The sequence below is a fragment of the Vipera ursinii genome (assembly GCF_947247035.1).
Source record: "Vipera ursinii genome assembly, chromosome: 6".
Classification (NCBI taxonomy): domain Eukaryota; kingdom Metazoa; phylum Chordata; class Lepidosauria; order Squamata; family Viperidae; genus Vipera; species Vipera ursinii.
In genome coordinates this window covers 7,336,448-7,355,023 of record NC_139515.1, presented here as the reverse complement: position 1 = coordinate 7,355,023, position 18,576 = coordinate 7,336,448, and the positions used below count along the sequence as shown (strand labels likewise).

General features: G+C 48.2%; 1 protein-coding gene across 1 annotated transcript in view; it reads right to left on the bottom strand.

Moving 5' to 3' along the window:
• The window catches only part of LOC310642126 (NADH-cytochrome b5 reductase 3-like), a 34,428-nt gene extending 18,047 nt beyond the window's left edge, over positions 1 to 16,381 (bottom strand). The window contains exon 1 of the mRNA XM_083365552.1: positions 16,140 to 16,381. Coding sequence (XP_083221678.1) covers positions 16,140 to 16,160 — 21 coding nt within the window. The 5' untranslated portion in view covers positions 16,161 to 16,381. The remainder of the gene's footprint in view (positions 1 to 16,139) is intronic.
• Positions 16,382 to 18,576: the final 2,195 nt, after the last annotated feature.

Genomic DNA, 18,576 nt, shown 5'->3' with positions numbered 1-18,576 from the left:
CATAAAAAATATATCATATTAGACAAGGGTTAAAAATCTTGAGTTCTTCCTTTCTAAATAACCAATACGTAACTTGTTGTCGTTGCTTTGTAAAGAGAAGAATAGGGAGAAGTGAGAAAAACGTGTCTGTTCACAACTCTTTCGAAGGTCACAAGTGTTCTACATAGATTATCTCTACAGCCGTTTCAATAAACCTGTTAGTTAGATCAGGATTATTCCGGACATGAGATAGGAACAAGGAGATTTATTCAAAACTATACAGTGAATGGTGGTAGTGTGTGTGTGTGTGGTGGCTCAGATGTGAAACCTGTTGAGTTTGTCAGAGGGAAAGCTAATAGCACAGGTTCGAGACCCAAGTTCTGCGTGATGGGCCTCAGCTCCTGCCCACCGAGCAGTTTCGAAAGCATGCAAATGCGACTAGATTAATAGGTACCACTTTGGTGGAAAAGTAACAGCATATTTTTTTTAATCCCATTTATATCCCGCCCTTCTCCGAAGACTCAGGGTGGCTTACAATTTAAAGCACAAATCAATGTGCTTAGCAATAGCCTTCATTCTATGTATATACCTGCTTATTAGGGCTTTCACCCTGCCCCCCCAAGTGGTATTATTACAAAGTCAGCTTATTGCCCCCAACAATCTGGGTCCTCATTTTAGCTACCTTGGAAGGATGGAAGGCTGAGTCAACCTTGAGCCTGGTGGGATGCGAACCTGCACTAATTGCAGGCAGCTGGTGTTACTTAAGGAGGCATTAGCCCACTGCTCCACCACGGCTCTTTCCATGACTTTCCACGGAAATTGTCTTGGGACACTCCCTCGGTCAAGAAGCAGAGATGAGCATTATCGCCTAGAGTTTGACATGATTGTACAGGGGAAAACTTTTGAATGTCTATCTCAGGGGTAGGCCACCTTGGCTCTTTTATGACTCGTGGACTTCAACTCCCAGAATTCCTCAGCCAGGCACACTGGCTGAGGAATTCTGGGAGTCGAAGTCCACGAGTCATAAAAGAGCCAAGGTGGCCTACCCCTGGTCTATCTGAATAAATGAATGGTGGATTTTCCTTCTAATCCCCAGGAAGGCTTGGATGAGAGATGTCTTCACTTCCCTGTCACTTGCACGCATCCTTGTATAGCTATAAACATGGCTTAATGGATAAAAATGTCCATATCTCTTCGCAGCAAAAATGTTCTATAAGCAATGTTATCCGGAAACACTTCCCCCCTCCCCCCGAAAAGATGCTGCAAAGAAAGCGACGGGTTCTGAGTCTGTCCCCACTACAAAATACAGCATGACAATCTGCATTTGCCAATGTAAGTCAGCCAAAAGTTTCTTCTTGCAAAAGACGGCATTTCAGTGCTGCAACACCTCCCACGCCAAATAGCAGAGATTGTCTTGCTGAGTGCCAGCAGATAACATTTGGCCTCGAGGCTCTTCTTACTAATAGTTCTTTTCAACTGCTCAGGCCTTCCCTTCATCCCAAGGTAATCTCTTCGTGACATTTGCTTGCGAAACTGAAACGTACTTGAATTTTCGACACAGGACACACGCGTGGGCCATTTGTCTAACTGAGTTTACAGGGCTGGCCTTGGTGATGTAACGCCCGATATAACAGCCAGTGAAAAAGATAATATCTATCAGTATCCAAGTCAATTCGAAACCTAAAAGAAATCAAGGCCGGCTCTCCTTTGGAAGGACAAGAGGCTGAAGCTGAAGCTCAAAGACTTTGGCCGCCGAATGAGAAGCGAGGACTTTTTGGAAAAGACCATGACGCTGAGAAAGACGGAAGGAAAAAGGAGAAGGGGACAGCAGAGATAGCAAATAGCAATAGCCCCTAGACTTATACACTGCTTCACAGCCTTCTCTAAGCGGTTTACAGAGTCAGCATCTTGCTCCTCACAATCTGGGTCCTCATTTGACCAACCTCGGAAGGACGGAAGGATGAGTCAACCTTGAGCCGTTCAAGATCGAACTGCTGGCAGTTGGCAGAAATAGCCTGCAATACCGCATTCTAACCACTGCGCCATGAGAAGGAAGGAAGGAAGGAAAAAAGGGAGGGAGAGAAGGAAGGAGGAAGGGAAGGAGAAAAGGGAGGGAAAGAAGGAAAGGAAGGAAGGAAGCAATAGCACTTAGACTTATATACCGCTTCACAATGCTTTACAGCCCTCTCTAAGCGGCTTAGAGAGTCAGCCTATGACCCCCAACAATCTGGGTCCTCATGTTCCAACCTCGGAAGGACAGAAGGCTAAGTCAACCTTGAGCCAGTGAGGATCGAACTGCTGGCAGTTGGCAGAATTAGCCTGCAATACTGCATTCCAGTGCTTTTTTTGTAAAAGAAAAAGGTGCCGGAACTCACACATGTCATACAACCCACCTTGCCGACCCTACAAGGTTCCATCCCAAAAAGGTGCCGGAACTCCGTTCTGAGCGTTCTATGAGGAAAAAAGCCTTGCGGCATTCTAACCACTCCGCCACCATGGCGCTTATGGTAGGATAGTGTCATCGACGCAGTGACCATGAATTTGGGCAAACTCCAAGAGACAGCCGAGGACAGGAGGCATGGTATAGCACGGTCTATGGAGTTGTGAAGAGTCGGACATGACTCAGCAAATAACAGTATTCAGAAGAAAAAAGGAAAGCAATGTACCGTGCAGAATTGAGAAAACGCTTTGAACTGGCCGTAGGGAATGTTCTAGAGCAGAGATTTTCAAACTTTTTCAGGTCGTAAAAACTTTGTTTTTTTTTAAAATCCCTGAATTCCTGATCAAGACAAAAAGCTCTAATTTTAGAAAAACTGGTTGTGTTTGAGTCGGTGCCAGATAACAAACTGAAAAAACAACAACAACAAATCCCTCTTCTAGATATGGGGTAATTTTCTCCCATATATTTTTCTTCTCCAATTTTCTTCTCACTCTCCTGTCTCACACAAGTGAGTTTTGCGCTATTTTTTAAAAAACACAATTTGGTTATCTCGTCAATCCTCCCTTCAGCCTTAAGTTGACCTTCAAGTTGTCTCACTGTGTGGGCCCACTTTAGTGGCAAGTTTAGTTTAGTTTAGTTTAGTTTTATTAAATTTTTATACCGCCCTTCTCCCTAGGGACTCAGGGCGGTGAACAGGGCAGATAATAAAAGTACAAAACTACAAAAGTTAAAATAGAATTAAATTAATGCCCAAGATAAAACAGTAAAATATACAAATATTTAAAAACCCAAATTAACTCCCCATCAGGCCAGGCCAGCTTGTTCAAACAGGTGGGTCTTTAACCCGCGCCGGAAGGAGCGGAGATCCGGTGCCATCCGGAGCTCCACCGGCAGTTCATTCCATAAGGCCGGGGCGCCCACAGAGAAGGCCCTCCCCCTGGGGGCCACCAGCCGGCATTCTCTGACTGGAGGCACCCTGAGGAGGCCCTCTCTGTGGGAACGCACAGGGCGGAGGGGGGTTGACGCCGGCAGCAGGTGGTCCCCGAGGTATTCCGGACCCATGCCATGTAGGGACTTAAAAACCATCACTAAGACCTTGAACCTCACCCGGAAGACAACTGGTAACCAATGTAGCTCGCGGAGCAAAGGTGTAACATGGGAGTACCGGGAAACTCCCAAGACAACTCTCGCGGCCGCATTCTGTACCAGTTGGAGCTTCCGAGTGGTCTTCAAGGGAAGCCCCATGTAGAGAGCATTACAGTAGTCAAGGCGAGAGGTCACGAGCGCATGAGTGACCGTACACAGGGCATCCCGGTCCAGATAGGGCCGCAAGTGGCGCACCAGGCGAACCTGGGCGAAAGCCCCCCTAGTCACAGCTGCTACATGATCTTCCAAGGTAAGTCGTGAATCTAGGAGGACTCCCAAGTTGCGAGCCCTATCCACGGGGGGTAACAGCTCACCCCCCATAGAAAGGGATGGAACAATTTGAATGTCCCGGGATGCCGGAATGTACAGCCACTCAGTCTTGTCCGGGTTGAGTTGAAGTCTGTTCCTCCCCATCCAGACCCGAACCGCCTCCAGGCAACGGGACATCACAGCGAGGGCATCACTGGGGTGGTTTGGGGTAGAAATAAAAAGTTGGGTATCATCAGCATATTGATGATACCCAACTCCAAAACCACGAATGATCTCACCCAGCGGTTTCATGTAGATGTTGAACAGGAGAGGCGAGAGAACCGACCCCTGAGGAACTCCACAAACGAGAGACCTAGGGGCCGATCTCTGCCCCCCTGCCAACACCGACTGCGAGCGTCCCAGGAGATAGGAGGAGAACCACCGAAGAACTGTGCCTCCCACTCCCAATCCCCTGAGACGCCGCAGCAGGATACCATGGTCGATGGTATCGAAAGCCGCTGAGAGGTCTAATAGGACTAGGACAGAGGAACATCCCCTATCCCGAGCCCTCCAGAGATCATTCACCAGAGCGACCAATGCCGTCTCCGTGCTGTACCCGGGCCTGAAACCCGATTGGTACGGGTCCAGATAATCCGCTTCATCCAGGACCAGAGGGAGCTGATGCGCCACCACACTCTCAACAACCTTCGCAAGAAAGCGAAGGTTGGAGACTGGACGAAAGTTGTTCAACACAGCTGGGTCCAAGGCAGGCTTCTTGAGGAGGGGTCTCACCACCGCCTCCTTCAAGACGGTGGGGAAATTACCCTCACTCAAAGAAGCAGATATCACCGCCTGGAACCAGCCTCGTGTCCTCTCCCTAGCTGCATAAACCAGCCAGGAAGGGCACGGGTCCAATAAACATGTGGTGGAGCTCAGCCTCCCCATAATCCTGTCCACTTCATCAGGGGTCACAGAATCAAAATAGATAGTGACTATCTATTGAGGTTAGATGATCTCAACTGTGGGCACAAGGTTTAAATTAAACACGACTCCAAAGCCAACGCATTCAAGATTCTTCTCTTTAACAACCGACTCGGTCTTATTTTAAAATGCTTGTGCTGTACCAACAACTATGTTCTTATTATAAGGCCACTTCATGAATAGATTAGCTTTCGGGGCCCTAACAAATTTCGCACGGTAATTTTTCAAGGGTTCTGATTTTGGAAAAAAGACTCTTTTTACAAACATCTCATAGAAGTTTCGAAACGTAGGGAACGATAAAAGCCATCCTGGAATGTAAGACTACATTTTGTTCAAATATTCTTTAAAATGGAACCCTACTCACCCTATCATTGTTACACATCAGATGTAGGGAACAAGTTAGTCTCACCATCACCTTCTCAATAACAAATAACAACAACAATAATAATGTTGGAAGGGACCTTGGAGGTCATCTAGTCCAACCCCCTGCTCAGGCAGGAAACCCTATACCGTTTCAGGCAAATGGCTGTCCAGTCTCTTCTTAAAAACTTCCAGTGCTAAATAAACAATTCCCAATTTAGGGGTCAACCCACCCCCCAGTTCTGCACCAGGGATTCCTGACTGAATTGTGTTGAGAAAAATGTTGCTGAAAAACAACCAGATCCATTTGCAAAGTTCACCAAATGTAAAGTACATAGAAATTCCTGCCACTTCATAGCATCTATTACAGTGTTCTTCAACCTTGACAATGTTAAGATTTGTGGACCAATTCCCAGAATTCCCCAGCCAGTCACAAATTTTAATATTGCTAAGACACAAACTCCGATTTGCTGGTTTAAGGCAGCATATCTGTGATACAGGAGATGGTAGGGCTACACAAAGCTTTAATCTGGAGTCCCAAAAGTGCTTTTTTCCAAGACGCAACTGGACTTTCTTGTTTTTCTTTGAAGACCTTTCGCTTCTCATCCAAGAAGCTTCTTCAGCTCTGAGCGGATGGCGGAGAGATTTAATCTGGAGATTCTGTTTGAAGACAATTCCTGCAAAACTCAGATCAACTGAACTACAAAACTAATCTCCAAACTTTGAATTGCAAAGTCGATTCCGATGCTTTTGAACTGAGCTGAGAATTTGGAAAAGCTTTTGTTCTTCTATGCTAACTTTTTTTTTTTTTTGGTAATATCCGTTCTGAAAATCACATCTGTTTTCAAAGTAGGAAAGAAAATGAGTTGTGCTGAACAGCCATCAAGTTGCTAACCCAATCTGGGTCGTTCACAGATTTGTCCAGTTGCCCATGTCACTAATCCAGGATCAGAAAAAAAACACAACACAACCCCAAAATATTTTGCACATCAATGCTATATAATCTATTTACTTAGGAATATTTTTTTATTTCAACAAACTTAAAATGGAATAAGGCTGTATATAATTTTTCTCTTTTGCACTGTTGCTCAGACATCTCTCTACTTGGAAAAATGAACGTTATTCCCATTACATTACATAAAAACCTAAGAAGCATATCTTGTGAGTATATGCAACTTTCCAAGAAATATAGCATACTTTTTCTTCTTATTTATAAAGCAAAAATGAAGTTTTTTTTTCTTTTTTGGCCGGATAAAGCTGAATAGTGCTGAACTAATCGAGCCTATCACATGCTACATTAGATATTCCCAAAGCTAGAACTAATGTTCATTAATTACTAATGCAGGAAGCTTTCTGTTCTGAACCACAGGAGGTAAAACCCCCACATTTTCATTATCCTTCGGGGTGGGGGAATGGGCGGAGAGAAAAGAAACTGAACACCCCGTGACTATCTTCTGACCACAAAATATTGCAGATATAAACAGCCTCAAAATGCTAATGAAACACTCCAATGTCTAAATCGGGTCTACGGCTTGGCTAGCCTTGTATCAGGAGACAACAACTGAATTTGTGTTTGTTCCTCCTACATTGTGGGTGATAGACCTAATAAGTCCTTTGCGAACTTGAACCGGGATCTAGCCAAAGTCTTCACAGAGTCACTCCGGTGGATGATTTTGAGACAGAACTCAGAAAACAGCCAAGCTTTTTGTAACTTCTTGGTGATGTGGGATGTTAGCATCTTGGTGTGACCCTCAAATCAAAGACACAAGAGTGAAATACTGAAAAGTAGCCGAGACTGGGGGATAGCCTTAAAACGTACTAGAAATTGAGATGAAACAATGCCATCCTTGAAGGGTGAACATCGGGTTATTTTTAGAAATATGTAAAACCCTTCTCCAAGAATGAGTGTCTTGATGAAGATACCAATGGAAGAGAATATGTGAAGGTCTGGGTTGGACTGTGGGGTCCTTGGCGCTCTCTGAGCCTGGTGGTTTTCTTGCAGATGTTTCATGACCCAACTAGGTAACGTCATCAGTGCTAGAAGGGAGTAGGGCTTGAGGAGAGGAGGACCATGGGTCCTTGGTGTTCTCTGAGCTTGGTGATTGCCTTGCAGACGTTTCATTACTCAACTAGGTGACATCATCAGTGCTAGAAGGGGGTGGAGCTGGTGGAGGACTGTGGGGTCCTTGGTGCTCTCTGAGCTTGGTGGTTTTCTTGCAGACCTTTCATGACCCAACTAGGTAATGTCATCAGTGCTAGAAGGGAATAGGGCTTGCAGAGAGGAGAAGAAGAGGACTGTGGGGTCCTTGGTGCTCTCTGAGCTTGGTGGTTCTCTTGCAGACATTTCATTCCCCAAACTAGCTAACATCACAAGTGTATGCGGGGATTGAACGAAAGGTGATTCCCATGGAAACAGATCTGACTTCCTATAGCAAGGTTGCAAAATAACACACAACTATTAAATGAAAACCAGGAATAAGCTCATTATCTAACTAGGTAACACTGAAACCTATCACCGAAGATGTTACCCAGTTGGTCGTATAATGTCTGCAAGAAAACAACTAAGTTCAGAGAGCACCGAGGACTCCACAACAATGAAGTTGCTAGACCACAAGCAGGGAAGCCAACGTTCAGGTTTATCTCAGCCATGGAAATCACTGGTGACTTTGGACCAATCTCTCTCTCTCTCCTCCCAAGAGTCAGTGCAGTGAGGGGGATGCAGTTATGGGATTCGAACTGGGGAGTTCTGGAGTCTACCCTCAGGCCCTGAAGCTCACTAGAAGATTCTGGGCCAGTCCCTTTTCTTCCATGCAACCTAACTATATGTGGGGCCAATAAAGGAGGATATTTGTAGCTCTGGGTTGAAATGAGGGATCCCTGGTGCTCTATGAACTTGGCGGTTCTCTTGCAGACGTTTCATTATTCAGTCTAGGTAACCTCATCAGTGATAGAAGGGAGGGGGGCTTGCAAGGAGGAGGAGGAGGAGGACTGTGGGGTCCTTGAGGCTCTCTGAGCTTGGTGGCTTTCTTACAGATATTTCATTACCCAACAAGGGAACATCATCAGTGCTAGAAGGGAGGAGGGTTGGTGGAGAGGAGGAGGAGGAGGAGGAGGACTGTGGGGTCCTTGGTGCTTTCTGAGATTGGCAGTTTTCTTGCAGACATTTCATGACCCAACTAGGGAACATCATCAGTGCTAGAAGGGAGGGAGGTTTGCAAGGAGGAGGAGGAGGACTGTGGGGTCCTTGAGGCTCTCTGAACTTGGTGGTTTTCTTACAGACATTTCATTACCCAACAAGGGAACATCATCAGTGCTAGAAGGGAGTAGGGTTTGAGGAGGAGGATTGTGGGGTCCTTGGTGCTCTCTGAACTTGGTGATTTTCTTACAGACATTTCATTACCCAACAAGGGAACATCATCACCAAAAGAGCCTTGGTGGAGCAGTGGGCTAATGCCTCCTTAAGTAACACCAGCTGCCTGCAATTAGTGCAGGTTCGCATCCCACCAGGCTCAAGGTTGACTCAGCCTTCCATCCTTCCGAGGTAGGTAAAATGAGGACCCAGATTGTTGGGGGCAATAAGCTGACTTTGTAATAATGCCGCTTGGGGGGGGGCCGAAAGCCCTAATAAGCAGGCATATACATAGAATGAAGGCTATTGCTAAGCACATTGATTTGTGCTTCTTAGATTATAAGCCGCCCTGAGTCTTCGGAGAAGGGCGGGATATAAATGGGATTTAAAAAAAAATCAGTGCTACAAAAGGAGGGGGGGTTAGCAAGGAGGAGGAGGAGGACGACGACTGTGGGGCCCTTGGTGCTCTCTGAGCTGTTCTCTTGGAGACATTTCATTCCCCAAACTAGCTAACATCACAAGTGTATGCGGGGTTTGAGCGAAAGGTGATTCCCATGGAAACAGATCTGACTTCCTATAGCAAGGTTGCAAAATAACACACAACTATTAAACGAAAACAAGGAATAAGCTCTGGGGGAAAAAGCCAATTTCCTTTTAAGAAAAATGCCAAAGACCAGGATCCTACTCTCTCAGGACTGACAAAATACTAACCAAGATGTCAGCTTAGCATTCTTGGCTCCCGTTTCAGGGTGTGGCAACCACCGAGCAGTGCAGAGCCAACTCAGATTTAGCTCTCTGACACAACCCTAATGCTTGCCAAGAGGAGAACGGCTGGGAGAAAATTCCAATGCCTCCATAAAAAAATTATAAAGGGAATGAGAGAGCCTGGACTTTCAATCTGTTACATTGTAGGAATACCCAAACTTTAGGCAGCTCTATTCCAAATTTGCTTTCCAACCACCAATGTGTTTTTCTCACCAAGATTGGCAATAACCACAATTGCTTTGTTCCTATATTTAGTTTTGCTCGCCCAAATAACACCAGCTACAGAAAGGAATATTCCTCTGGATGTTATTTAGAATGTTTCCTAGGTTGGTTTCCAGAAATCCAGAGCCAATGACACGAAAGGGAGCAACGAAGAAAAATTAAAAAATGTTCCGGTCAAAGCCAACATTAATGTAGCAGTTCGCCACCCTGTCTGGGTTGAAAGAGAAAGAATGCTAGATTCAAAGTAGACCTGGATTGTGAACTTGAATTCTTTTCTTCCCCCCAGTTTTAAATCCAATAGGAAAAAAAATTCCTCACTTTTCTGTCCCTCTGAAACAGGGGTTTCCAAACCTTGGCAACTTTATGACTTGTGGACTTCAACTCCCAGAATTCCTCAGCCAGCATGGAGTCGTAAAGCTGCCAAGGTTGAAGACCTGAGGGGGGGGCATCCAATGGAGGTCTAATTCTCATAAAACCTCTAAATATGGCTAAGCAATCATTAGGCCAGCAAAGCTAGTTAAGGAGGAATGCAGATAGGTCTTCTGCCTTTATGGATGGAAACTCATCAAGGAGAGAAGCAACCTAGAACTGAGGAGAAACTTCCTGACTGTTAAGAACAATTAACCAGTGGAACAACCTGCCTCCAGAAGCGGTGAATGCTCCAACACTGGAAATTTTTAAGAAGAGACTGGCCAGCCACTTGTCTGAAAGGGTATAGGGCATTCCTGCCTGAGCAGGGGGCTGGACTAGATGACCTCCAAGGTCCCTTCCAACTTTGTCATTCAATAACAACAATGGTGTTGGAAGGGACCTTGGAGGTCATCTAGTCCAACCCCCTGCTCAGGCAGGAAACCCGGTACCATTTCAGCCAAAATGTTTGTCCAGTCTCTTCTTAAAAACTTCCAGTGTTGGAGCATTCACCGCTTCTGGAGGCGGGTTCTTCCACTGGTTAATTGTTCTCACTGTTGTTATTGTTATTTTGTTCCTTGGTCAGTCACAGGAATAAGTGAAATGAAGTAAGAGAGGATGAGAGAGAGAGGAAGGACACAAAGTTACCGCAACTTCCTGGTTCATGCCAAGATGCTATTTGAAAAACATTAGCGAGAGCCACTCGGACAAATGACGGGAGAAACCCAAAGTTATGACTGAGATGGAGGGAAGAAGGGGCAAAATCAAGAGGAAAAGCGAAAGACGATTAGGGGACTGAAGGCTAAAACATTCGAAGAACGGTTGCAGAAACTGGGCATGTCTAGTTTAAAGAAGAGAAGGACGAGGGGGGACATGATAGCAGTCTTCCAATATCTCAGGGGCTGCCCCAAAGAAGAGGGAGTCAAGCTCTTCTCCAAAGCACCTGAAAGCAGGACAAGAAGCAACGGATGGAAACCAGTCAAGGAGAGAAGCAACCTAGAACTAAGGAGGAATTTCCTGACAGTGAGAACAATTAATCAGTGGAACAACCTGCCTCCAGAAGTGGTGAATGCTCCAACACTGGAAGTTTTCAAGAAGAGACTGGACAGCCAACGGTCTGAAATCATATAGGGTCTTCTGCTTGAGCAGCGGGGTTGAACTAGAAGACCTCCAAGGTCCCTTCCACCTCTGTTATTCTGCTAAGATTACAAAGGGAGGAAAGGAGAAACACCCAGACGCAGTGACAGAAAGGTGTAGTAGACTTCTCCCAAAGAAAGCAAGAACACCTGATTTTGCTTGTAAAGGGAGAAAAATGTTCATATAGTCTTAAGCGCACAGGGCGAAGTACACAGTTCAGATGCTAGGTTTAACCAAATATGAATACCGGTATATTCCTTTTATTGGCCTTACCTAAAGAGCTGAAGCATGTTAGATTGTTGGCCTTCAGGAATAAGACTCTCTAGAGCAGGGGTAGGCAACTTCGGCTCTTTTATGACTCATGGACTTCAACTCCCAGAATTCCTGAGTCAGCTGACTCAGGAATTCTGGGAGTTGAAGTCCATGAGTCATAAAAGAGCCGAGGTTGCCTACCCCTGCTCTAGAGCAATGTTTTTCAACCTTGGCCACTTTAAGATGGGTGGATTTCAACTCCCAGAATTCCCTAGCCAGCATGCTGCCTGGGGAATTCTGGGTGTTGAGATCCACGTATCTTAACATGACCAAGGTTCAGAAAGACTGATCTAGATCAGGGGTCTTCAAACTTGGTCCTTTTATGACTTGTGGACTTCCAACTCACAGCGTGCCTGGCTGAGGAATTCTGGGAGTTGAAGTCCACCAGTCAGAAAATGGCCAAGTTTGAAGACCTCTGTTTTAAAGTATCCCGGCTGAGGAATTCTGGGAGTCAAAGTCCACAAGTCATAAAAGGGCCAAGTCTGAAGACCCCTGTCCTAAGCAATCTGGATAATTGTTATAACATGTATTGTTGGTGGCGCCAGTTTCCACAACCGATGTCAATTGTCTTAATTTATTGTGGGGTTTTTTTTGTGTGTGTGTGTAATGACTTATACAGATCACCAGGTCCTTTCAGCATCACTGGTTGATAATGTGAAGGTAGGAGACCTTGAAATGTGTTTAATTGATTACTGTTAATCATTAATGGCAAGGGACGCGGTGGCTCAGTGGGTTAGGACGCTGAGCTTGTCGATCAGAAGGTTGGCAGTTTGGCGGGTCGAATCCCGAGTGCCGCGTAGCAGAGTGAGCGCCTGTTACTCATCCCAGCTTCTGCCAACCTAGCAGTTCGAAAGCATGTAAAAATGCAAGTAGAAAAATAGGGACCACTACGGTGGGAAGGTAACAGCGTTCCGTGCGCCTTTGGCATCAAGTCATGCCGGCCACATGATCATGGAGACGTCCTCGGACAAGCGCTGGCTTTTCGGCTTTGAAACAGAGATGAGCACCGGCCCCTAGAGTCGGAAACGACTAGCACGCATGTGCGGGGGGAACCTTTACCTTATCATTAATGAGCACCAGTCAATTAATGTAGATGCTATGTTAGGTAACAGAACAGGTGGCAATTAAATTATTTTGATTAGTGAGATGAAAACGGGCGGACAGCACAGTGTTGAGGAGAACCTTAACAGATATTCTTGCTAAAAGTCTTCCCCAAGGAACAAGCCGACTAAGTGAAATTCACTAAACTTTCTTGGAATTTCTGACAGCATGACAGATGGATAATTTACTAGGAAAGCTGGGATTTAACAAATACATCCAGGTCACTACCTCTTAGGACTGTGGAAAATACACAATAGATCTGTCAAATGTCACAAGTGAAGCATCTCTGCAGAAGCAGCTGTGATCTTTGGCAAATGTGCACAGATACATTTTGGCTGGCATCATAAGGCATGAGGAACACGTGAACTGAATGTAAGGCATCACCAAATCAGAGAAGGTAAATCTTGCTTCTTGGGATCAGCCAACCCAGATAAACCCAGGATCCACATCTACAGCCAAATTCTACATTCTTGGTGCAGGCTTATTTTTAGAGACTGTCTTGATTCTGATATCCTACTGCACACAAAAGGAGGAAGTGCAAACATTTCAGCTTGTTGCTCCTTCTAGAAAATATTTACAGCCAAATTTACAGCTTGAAGATTATCTCTCTTAGTAGTTGGCCGAAAGTCATGGAAGTTAAGCGGGTTCAGACCCAGGTTTGAAGGGAATACCAGGATTGCTGGCTTGATAAGAATGTTAAAAAACACAGCTTGGAAAGCAAACAATGGAAACCTGCTTTAGGAAAGTAATTTTCCTAGATCCCAGCTTGCTTTCGATGAGGTTTTAATTTTATTTTATTAAAATCTAAGTCTCGTGGATTCTTAAGCGGCCCTCACCAGCCAGTTTTAACTTCTTTCTTTAATTAATTAAAATTCAGGGCAAGTTAAAAAAAGCCAGCGATTAACCAATTACAAATCCCATTAGACGCACTTAAAGGAGGACAGAAAATCCTAACCCCATAATGCTCTCAGAGGCTTCCAGCAAAATGAAATTGGTAGTCCTTAGTCCCAGGATCAGATCAACACATGAAACAAAATGTTCTTCCCTTCAGCTCTGTGGTCCCAGGAGAAATGACACCCAGAGCCAAGTGTTATTTCTGGCCTAGTGTGGGAGGAAAAAAATAAATTCCTTGCACTGGGTTGCCCAAATGTTATCTAGAATAGTTGTGGCAGCTGTGGGTGGAGGCATCTGCGTTCTTCCCAGAGCTTGAAGGGATGGAAGGTTGATGGCTTCAGTCGTGTCTTTCTCAACCTTGGCAGCTAGAAGGTGAGAGGACTTCGACGCCCAGAAGTCCCCAGCCAGCTTCCAATGAATTCTGGGAGTTGACCTCCGCCCATCTGCAAGTTGCCCAGATTGAGAAACGCAAGCGCTGAAGCCATCAGATCCTACCAGAGGAAGCTTGTGAAGATCACAATAAATGTATCCCTCGCCGTATTTATACTTTTTTTTCATGTGCTAACTTGGTCTTATGGACTCCAGAACAGGGGTGTCAAACTCAATTTCACTGAGGGCCGCATCAGCATTGCGGTTGCCCTCAGGGGGCCGGGTGGGTGTGGCCAGGGTGGGTGTGGCCAGGGTGGGCGTGGCCTACTGGGTGGGCATGGCCAGCTCTACATCATTCGCATCAAGGGTGCCTATGGGGGCCTGGGCAGGAGTGGGACAGATCTGAGGGTCTCTGGCAGAAGGAGGGTCTCTGGGCCAGGGCCAAGGCAGTGGGGGCCGTTCCCTCACTGTTTCCAGGATGGCTTCGCGGGTCCCATGAAACCACTTCGCGGGCCGGATCCGGCCCCCAGGCATTGTGTTTGACATGTCTGTTCCAGAAGATGGTAGAGGACAGGAAGGCCTGGAGGAACGTTGTCCATAGGGTCGCGATGGGTCGGACACGACTTCGCAGCTAACAACACAACAACAAACCTGGTCTTTGCTCAAAGAGCAAGATCCTGCCTAATTTACTCCAGAGATAGACAAGACACCTCTCCACTCCATTCCAGGGTCCCGCAGGAGCAGAGCTTTGACTAGAAGCCATCCAAAGCCCCTTCCCACCAGCTTCCAGGATCCAGGAGCATCTGTGGTCCTCAAGAGGAGTGAAGGAGCTAGGCCCTTCCAGAAAGAGCTTTAAGACCAAGGAAGGCTTGAGCACCAATCTCTCCAAAACTGGGCAGGACCATTTGCCCCCAGCGACCCCAAAGTAAGACTGAGGAAGGCAAAGTGGGAGAGGGAGGGAGGGAAGGAAGGAAAGAAGGGGGAAAGGAGAAGAAAGGAGAAGGAGAGCAGAAGGAAGAAAGGAGGCAGAAAAAAAGAAGGGGAGGTGGAAGAGAATGGAAGGAAGGAAGGAGAAGGAAAGCAGGGGAAGAAAGAAAAGGAGGAGGAGAAGGGGAAGGAAGGAAGAAGGGAAGCAGAGGAATTCAAGAGAAAGAGAGAGGGAGAGAAAAGGGAGGAGAAGAGGGGGAAGGAAGGAGAAGGAAGCAGGGGAAAGAAAGAAGGAAGAAGAAAAAGGAAGACAGGAAGAAGGAAGGGGAGGAGGAGAAGGGAAGCAAAGGAATTAAAGAGAGAGAGAGAGAGAGGGAGGGAGAGAAAAGGGAGGAGAAGAGGGGGAAGGAAGGAAGGAAGAAAAAAAGGGAAGAAGGAAGACAGGAAGAAGGAAGGGGAGGAGGAGAAGGGGAAGGAAGTAAGGAGAGAGGAGGAAGGAAGGAAAGAGGAAAGAGAGAGAGAGAAATAAAGAATAAGGAAGGAAGAAGGGAGACAGAAAGAAGGAAGGAAGGAAGTGGAGAAGGGGAAGGAAGTAGGGAGACAAGAAGGAAGGAAAGAGTAGAGAAGCAGAGGAAGGAAAGAGAGAGAGAGAGAGAGAGAAAGAAAGAAGAAGGAAGGAAGAAGAGAGACGGAAGGAAGGAAGGAAGGAGTAGAGAAGGAGAGGGAAAAGGAGAGACAGAGAGAGAGAGAGAGAGAGAGAGAGAGAGAGAGAGAGAGAGAGAAAGGGAAGGAAGGAAGAAGGAAGGGGAGGAGGAGAAGGGGAAGGAAGTAGGGAGACAAGAAGGAAGGAAAGAGTAGAGAAGCAGAGGAAGGAAAGAGAGAGAGAGAGAGAGAAAGAAAGAAGAAGGAAGGAAGAAGAGAGACGGAAGGAAGGAAGGAAGGAGTAGAGAAGGAGAGGGAAAAGGAGAGACAGAGAGAGAGAGAGAGAGAGAGAGAGAGAGAGAGAGAGAGAAAGGGAAGGAAGGAAGAAGGAAGGGGAGGAGGAGAAGGGGAAGGAAGTAGGGAGACAGAAGGAAGGAAGGAAGGAGTAGAGAAGCAGAGGAAGGAAAGAGAGAGAGAGAGAAAGAAAGAATAAGGAAGGAAGAAGGGAGACAAGAAGGAAGGAAGGAAGGAGTAGAGAAGGAGAGGGAAAAAGAGAGAAAGAAAAGAAACAAAGGGGAAGGAAGGAAGGAAGGAAGGAAGGAAGGGGAGAAGGGGAAAAAAAAAGAAAAGAAGCAGCAACGAGCACTCCGTCCCGGGGGAGCCGGCGAGCGCGCTCTCCGCGCCCCTCTCCGCCCGGGCTCAGCGGCTGCCTGGGGCTGGAGGTGGGGGTGGGCTGGGGGGGCACCGGCGCCCCCGCGAGAGACGCAGCCCCAGCCGGGCGTGGCTGGAGCGCCGGTTCACCGGGGGAGGGGAGGACGCTTTCCCCGCCGCCGCCGCCGCCGCCGCCGCGCCACTCACCGTGCTCAGGGCCGCCCCCATGGCTGCCTCCGGCTGCCCGCTCGCTCGCTCGCTTCCCCGCGCGGCCCCGCGTCCTCGCCCCGCCTCGCCCGGCCGCCTGCCCCGTCTCCGCCACGGGCAGCCCGGCCAGCCAGTCCCCGCCGCGCTTGGCTAGCCGGAGAGGCTGCGCGAAAGGCGGGCAGGAAGGAGCCGCGCCTCCCTCGCCGGGCTCGGCGCTTCTGGCTGGCGGAGAGGCAGGGAGGGAAGGAGGGCCGGCCTTCTTCCCAGGAGGAGGAAGAGGAGGAGTGGCCGGGGCCGATGGGAGTTGTAGTCCTCCCCTTTCCGCAGGGCGCTTAGGTTTTTTTGGGGAGGGGAAGCCGCCGGGTCCTCCGAAAGAGGAGACAGGACCGGCGGCCCCCAAGCTTGGTATCCAAATGGCCCGCGCGTGGGCTCCGGTTCTCCTGGCCCCGACCAGATGTTTCCCCCAGATGTGGAGCTAGACGAGGCCGTCGCGTGGCAGCAAACGCACGCACGCCCCCGCGCCCGCAAATATAAAAACACGCAAGAGACACGCAAATACACACGAACCTACACACACGCGCGCGCCAGAAACAACAGATCGCCCCCTCGCGCGTTCTTGGCTTGTTTTACAGCTCAGATTTGGGATCCGGAGGTATAAAAGCCCGTTTTCCCTCCCTCGGTTGTTTGAACGGAAGATAACGTTAATTAATGACTACTTTCACTTTCACTTTCACTTTCTCTCTCTCTCTTTCTCTCTCTCTCTCTCTCTCTCTCTCTCTCTCTCACACACACACACACACACACACACACACACACACACACACAGACATATCGAAATATTCTCCAATGAACCTGAAAGCAGACAAGACACAATGGTGTCAGAATCCATTTATGTGTTGTATATGTAAACAGTAATAATACTTCATTAACAGATTGTAAAAAACTAGGGAAGCCGCCTGACAGAAAAACACGCGGGAACTTTGACAGCTGTCAAAGTTCCCCGCACAGCGCAGGCGCCACCACTGACAGCTCGCGGCTGTCAAACTCCGGACCAGGCGGAAGCCTGAGCTGTCAAAGTTCCCCGCACAGCGCAGGCGCAACCACTGACAGCTCGCGGCTGTCAAAACACCAAACCATGCGGAAGCCGGAGCTGTCAACAGAAGACGACGCGGATTGGTCCCGGTTTGACGCGGCGCCAAAATGAACACTCCTGATTGGCCCTCGCTGCCAGCTGCCGGCTATAAAAGCCGGACAAGTTATTCTATGTTTGCCTTGTACTAAATAAACCCTGTTGTTAACTAGCCTGTCGTCCCGAGTGGTCCTTAGGCTACTTCACTGGCGACGAAGGTGGGATCGCTCCGGAGCTGAAGTCACGGCCGAGGAAGAGAGTTCCCGGCAAGAGCTGTCACGGGAAGTTTTAACTTCCAAAGGAGCAACCCAGGACCGGACGACATGGCAAACTTCGGGCGTGTGAGGGAATTTGATACCCGCCATCCCGAGAGATGGCAATCACACTTAGGCCAGGTCGAGGGATTCCTCCTCGTCAGTAAAATCACTGACGACAGAACAAAGGCCGCCGCTCTTCTATACATCAGCGGACCTCCAGTGTATGATGCAGCCGTTGGCCTGTTCAGCCCGGTGCCCATCACAGAAGTCTCCTACGCGGACCTGGTGGACCAGCTGAACAAGTACTATATGCCGGCTCGCTCAGAACTGTACTGGCGGGTCCAATTCGCCCAAAAGAAACAGCGGCCGGACGAGCCCGCCAACGAGTTCATCGCCGGGGTCAGACACGCCGCACGGAACTGCTGTTTCCCCGACCTGGAGGACCGCATCAGAGACCAGGTGGTGATCGGTCTGAAGGACGAGAAGCTGCAGAAGAAGCTAACATCCAAACCCGACATGAGCCTGGCAGAGCTGACCAGAGAAATAATGGCCTACGAGCACAGCCACAAGAAGAAGCCGACAACCTCGACCCCAGAGAGCCCAGCGACCATCTTCCAAGAGAGCGCAACCTTCAGCGACAGCGAAGAGTCGGTGGATTTCACCGACGGAGAAGCCCTGCAGCGCAGAATGGAACGCAGGCAACCAAGGAGAGGCGACACTTCAGACCGCCGTAGGTCCAGGAACCCCCCTCCGCCGCCGCCACGTTACGAGCAACGGGCCGCCTGTGCCAGCTGCGGGGGCAACCATGCCCGGGGAAGCTGCCGATTCAGAAACGCTAAATGCCACAATTGCGGAAAGACCGGCCACATCAAGCCGGTGTGCCGCAGCAAGGGCCGTGACAACGTCCATGATCTGGAGGCAAACTCCCCAGGTAGGCCAGCTACCCAGGCCAGCAGAGAAAAACCGCCAGGGCCCCTGGTAGAGACAATTGACAGGGTAAACAGCCTAAGCGCAAAGGTTAAGGTCTGGGTAAAAATTCAGGGGGTACCCT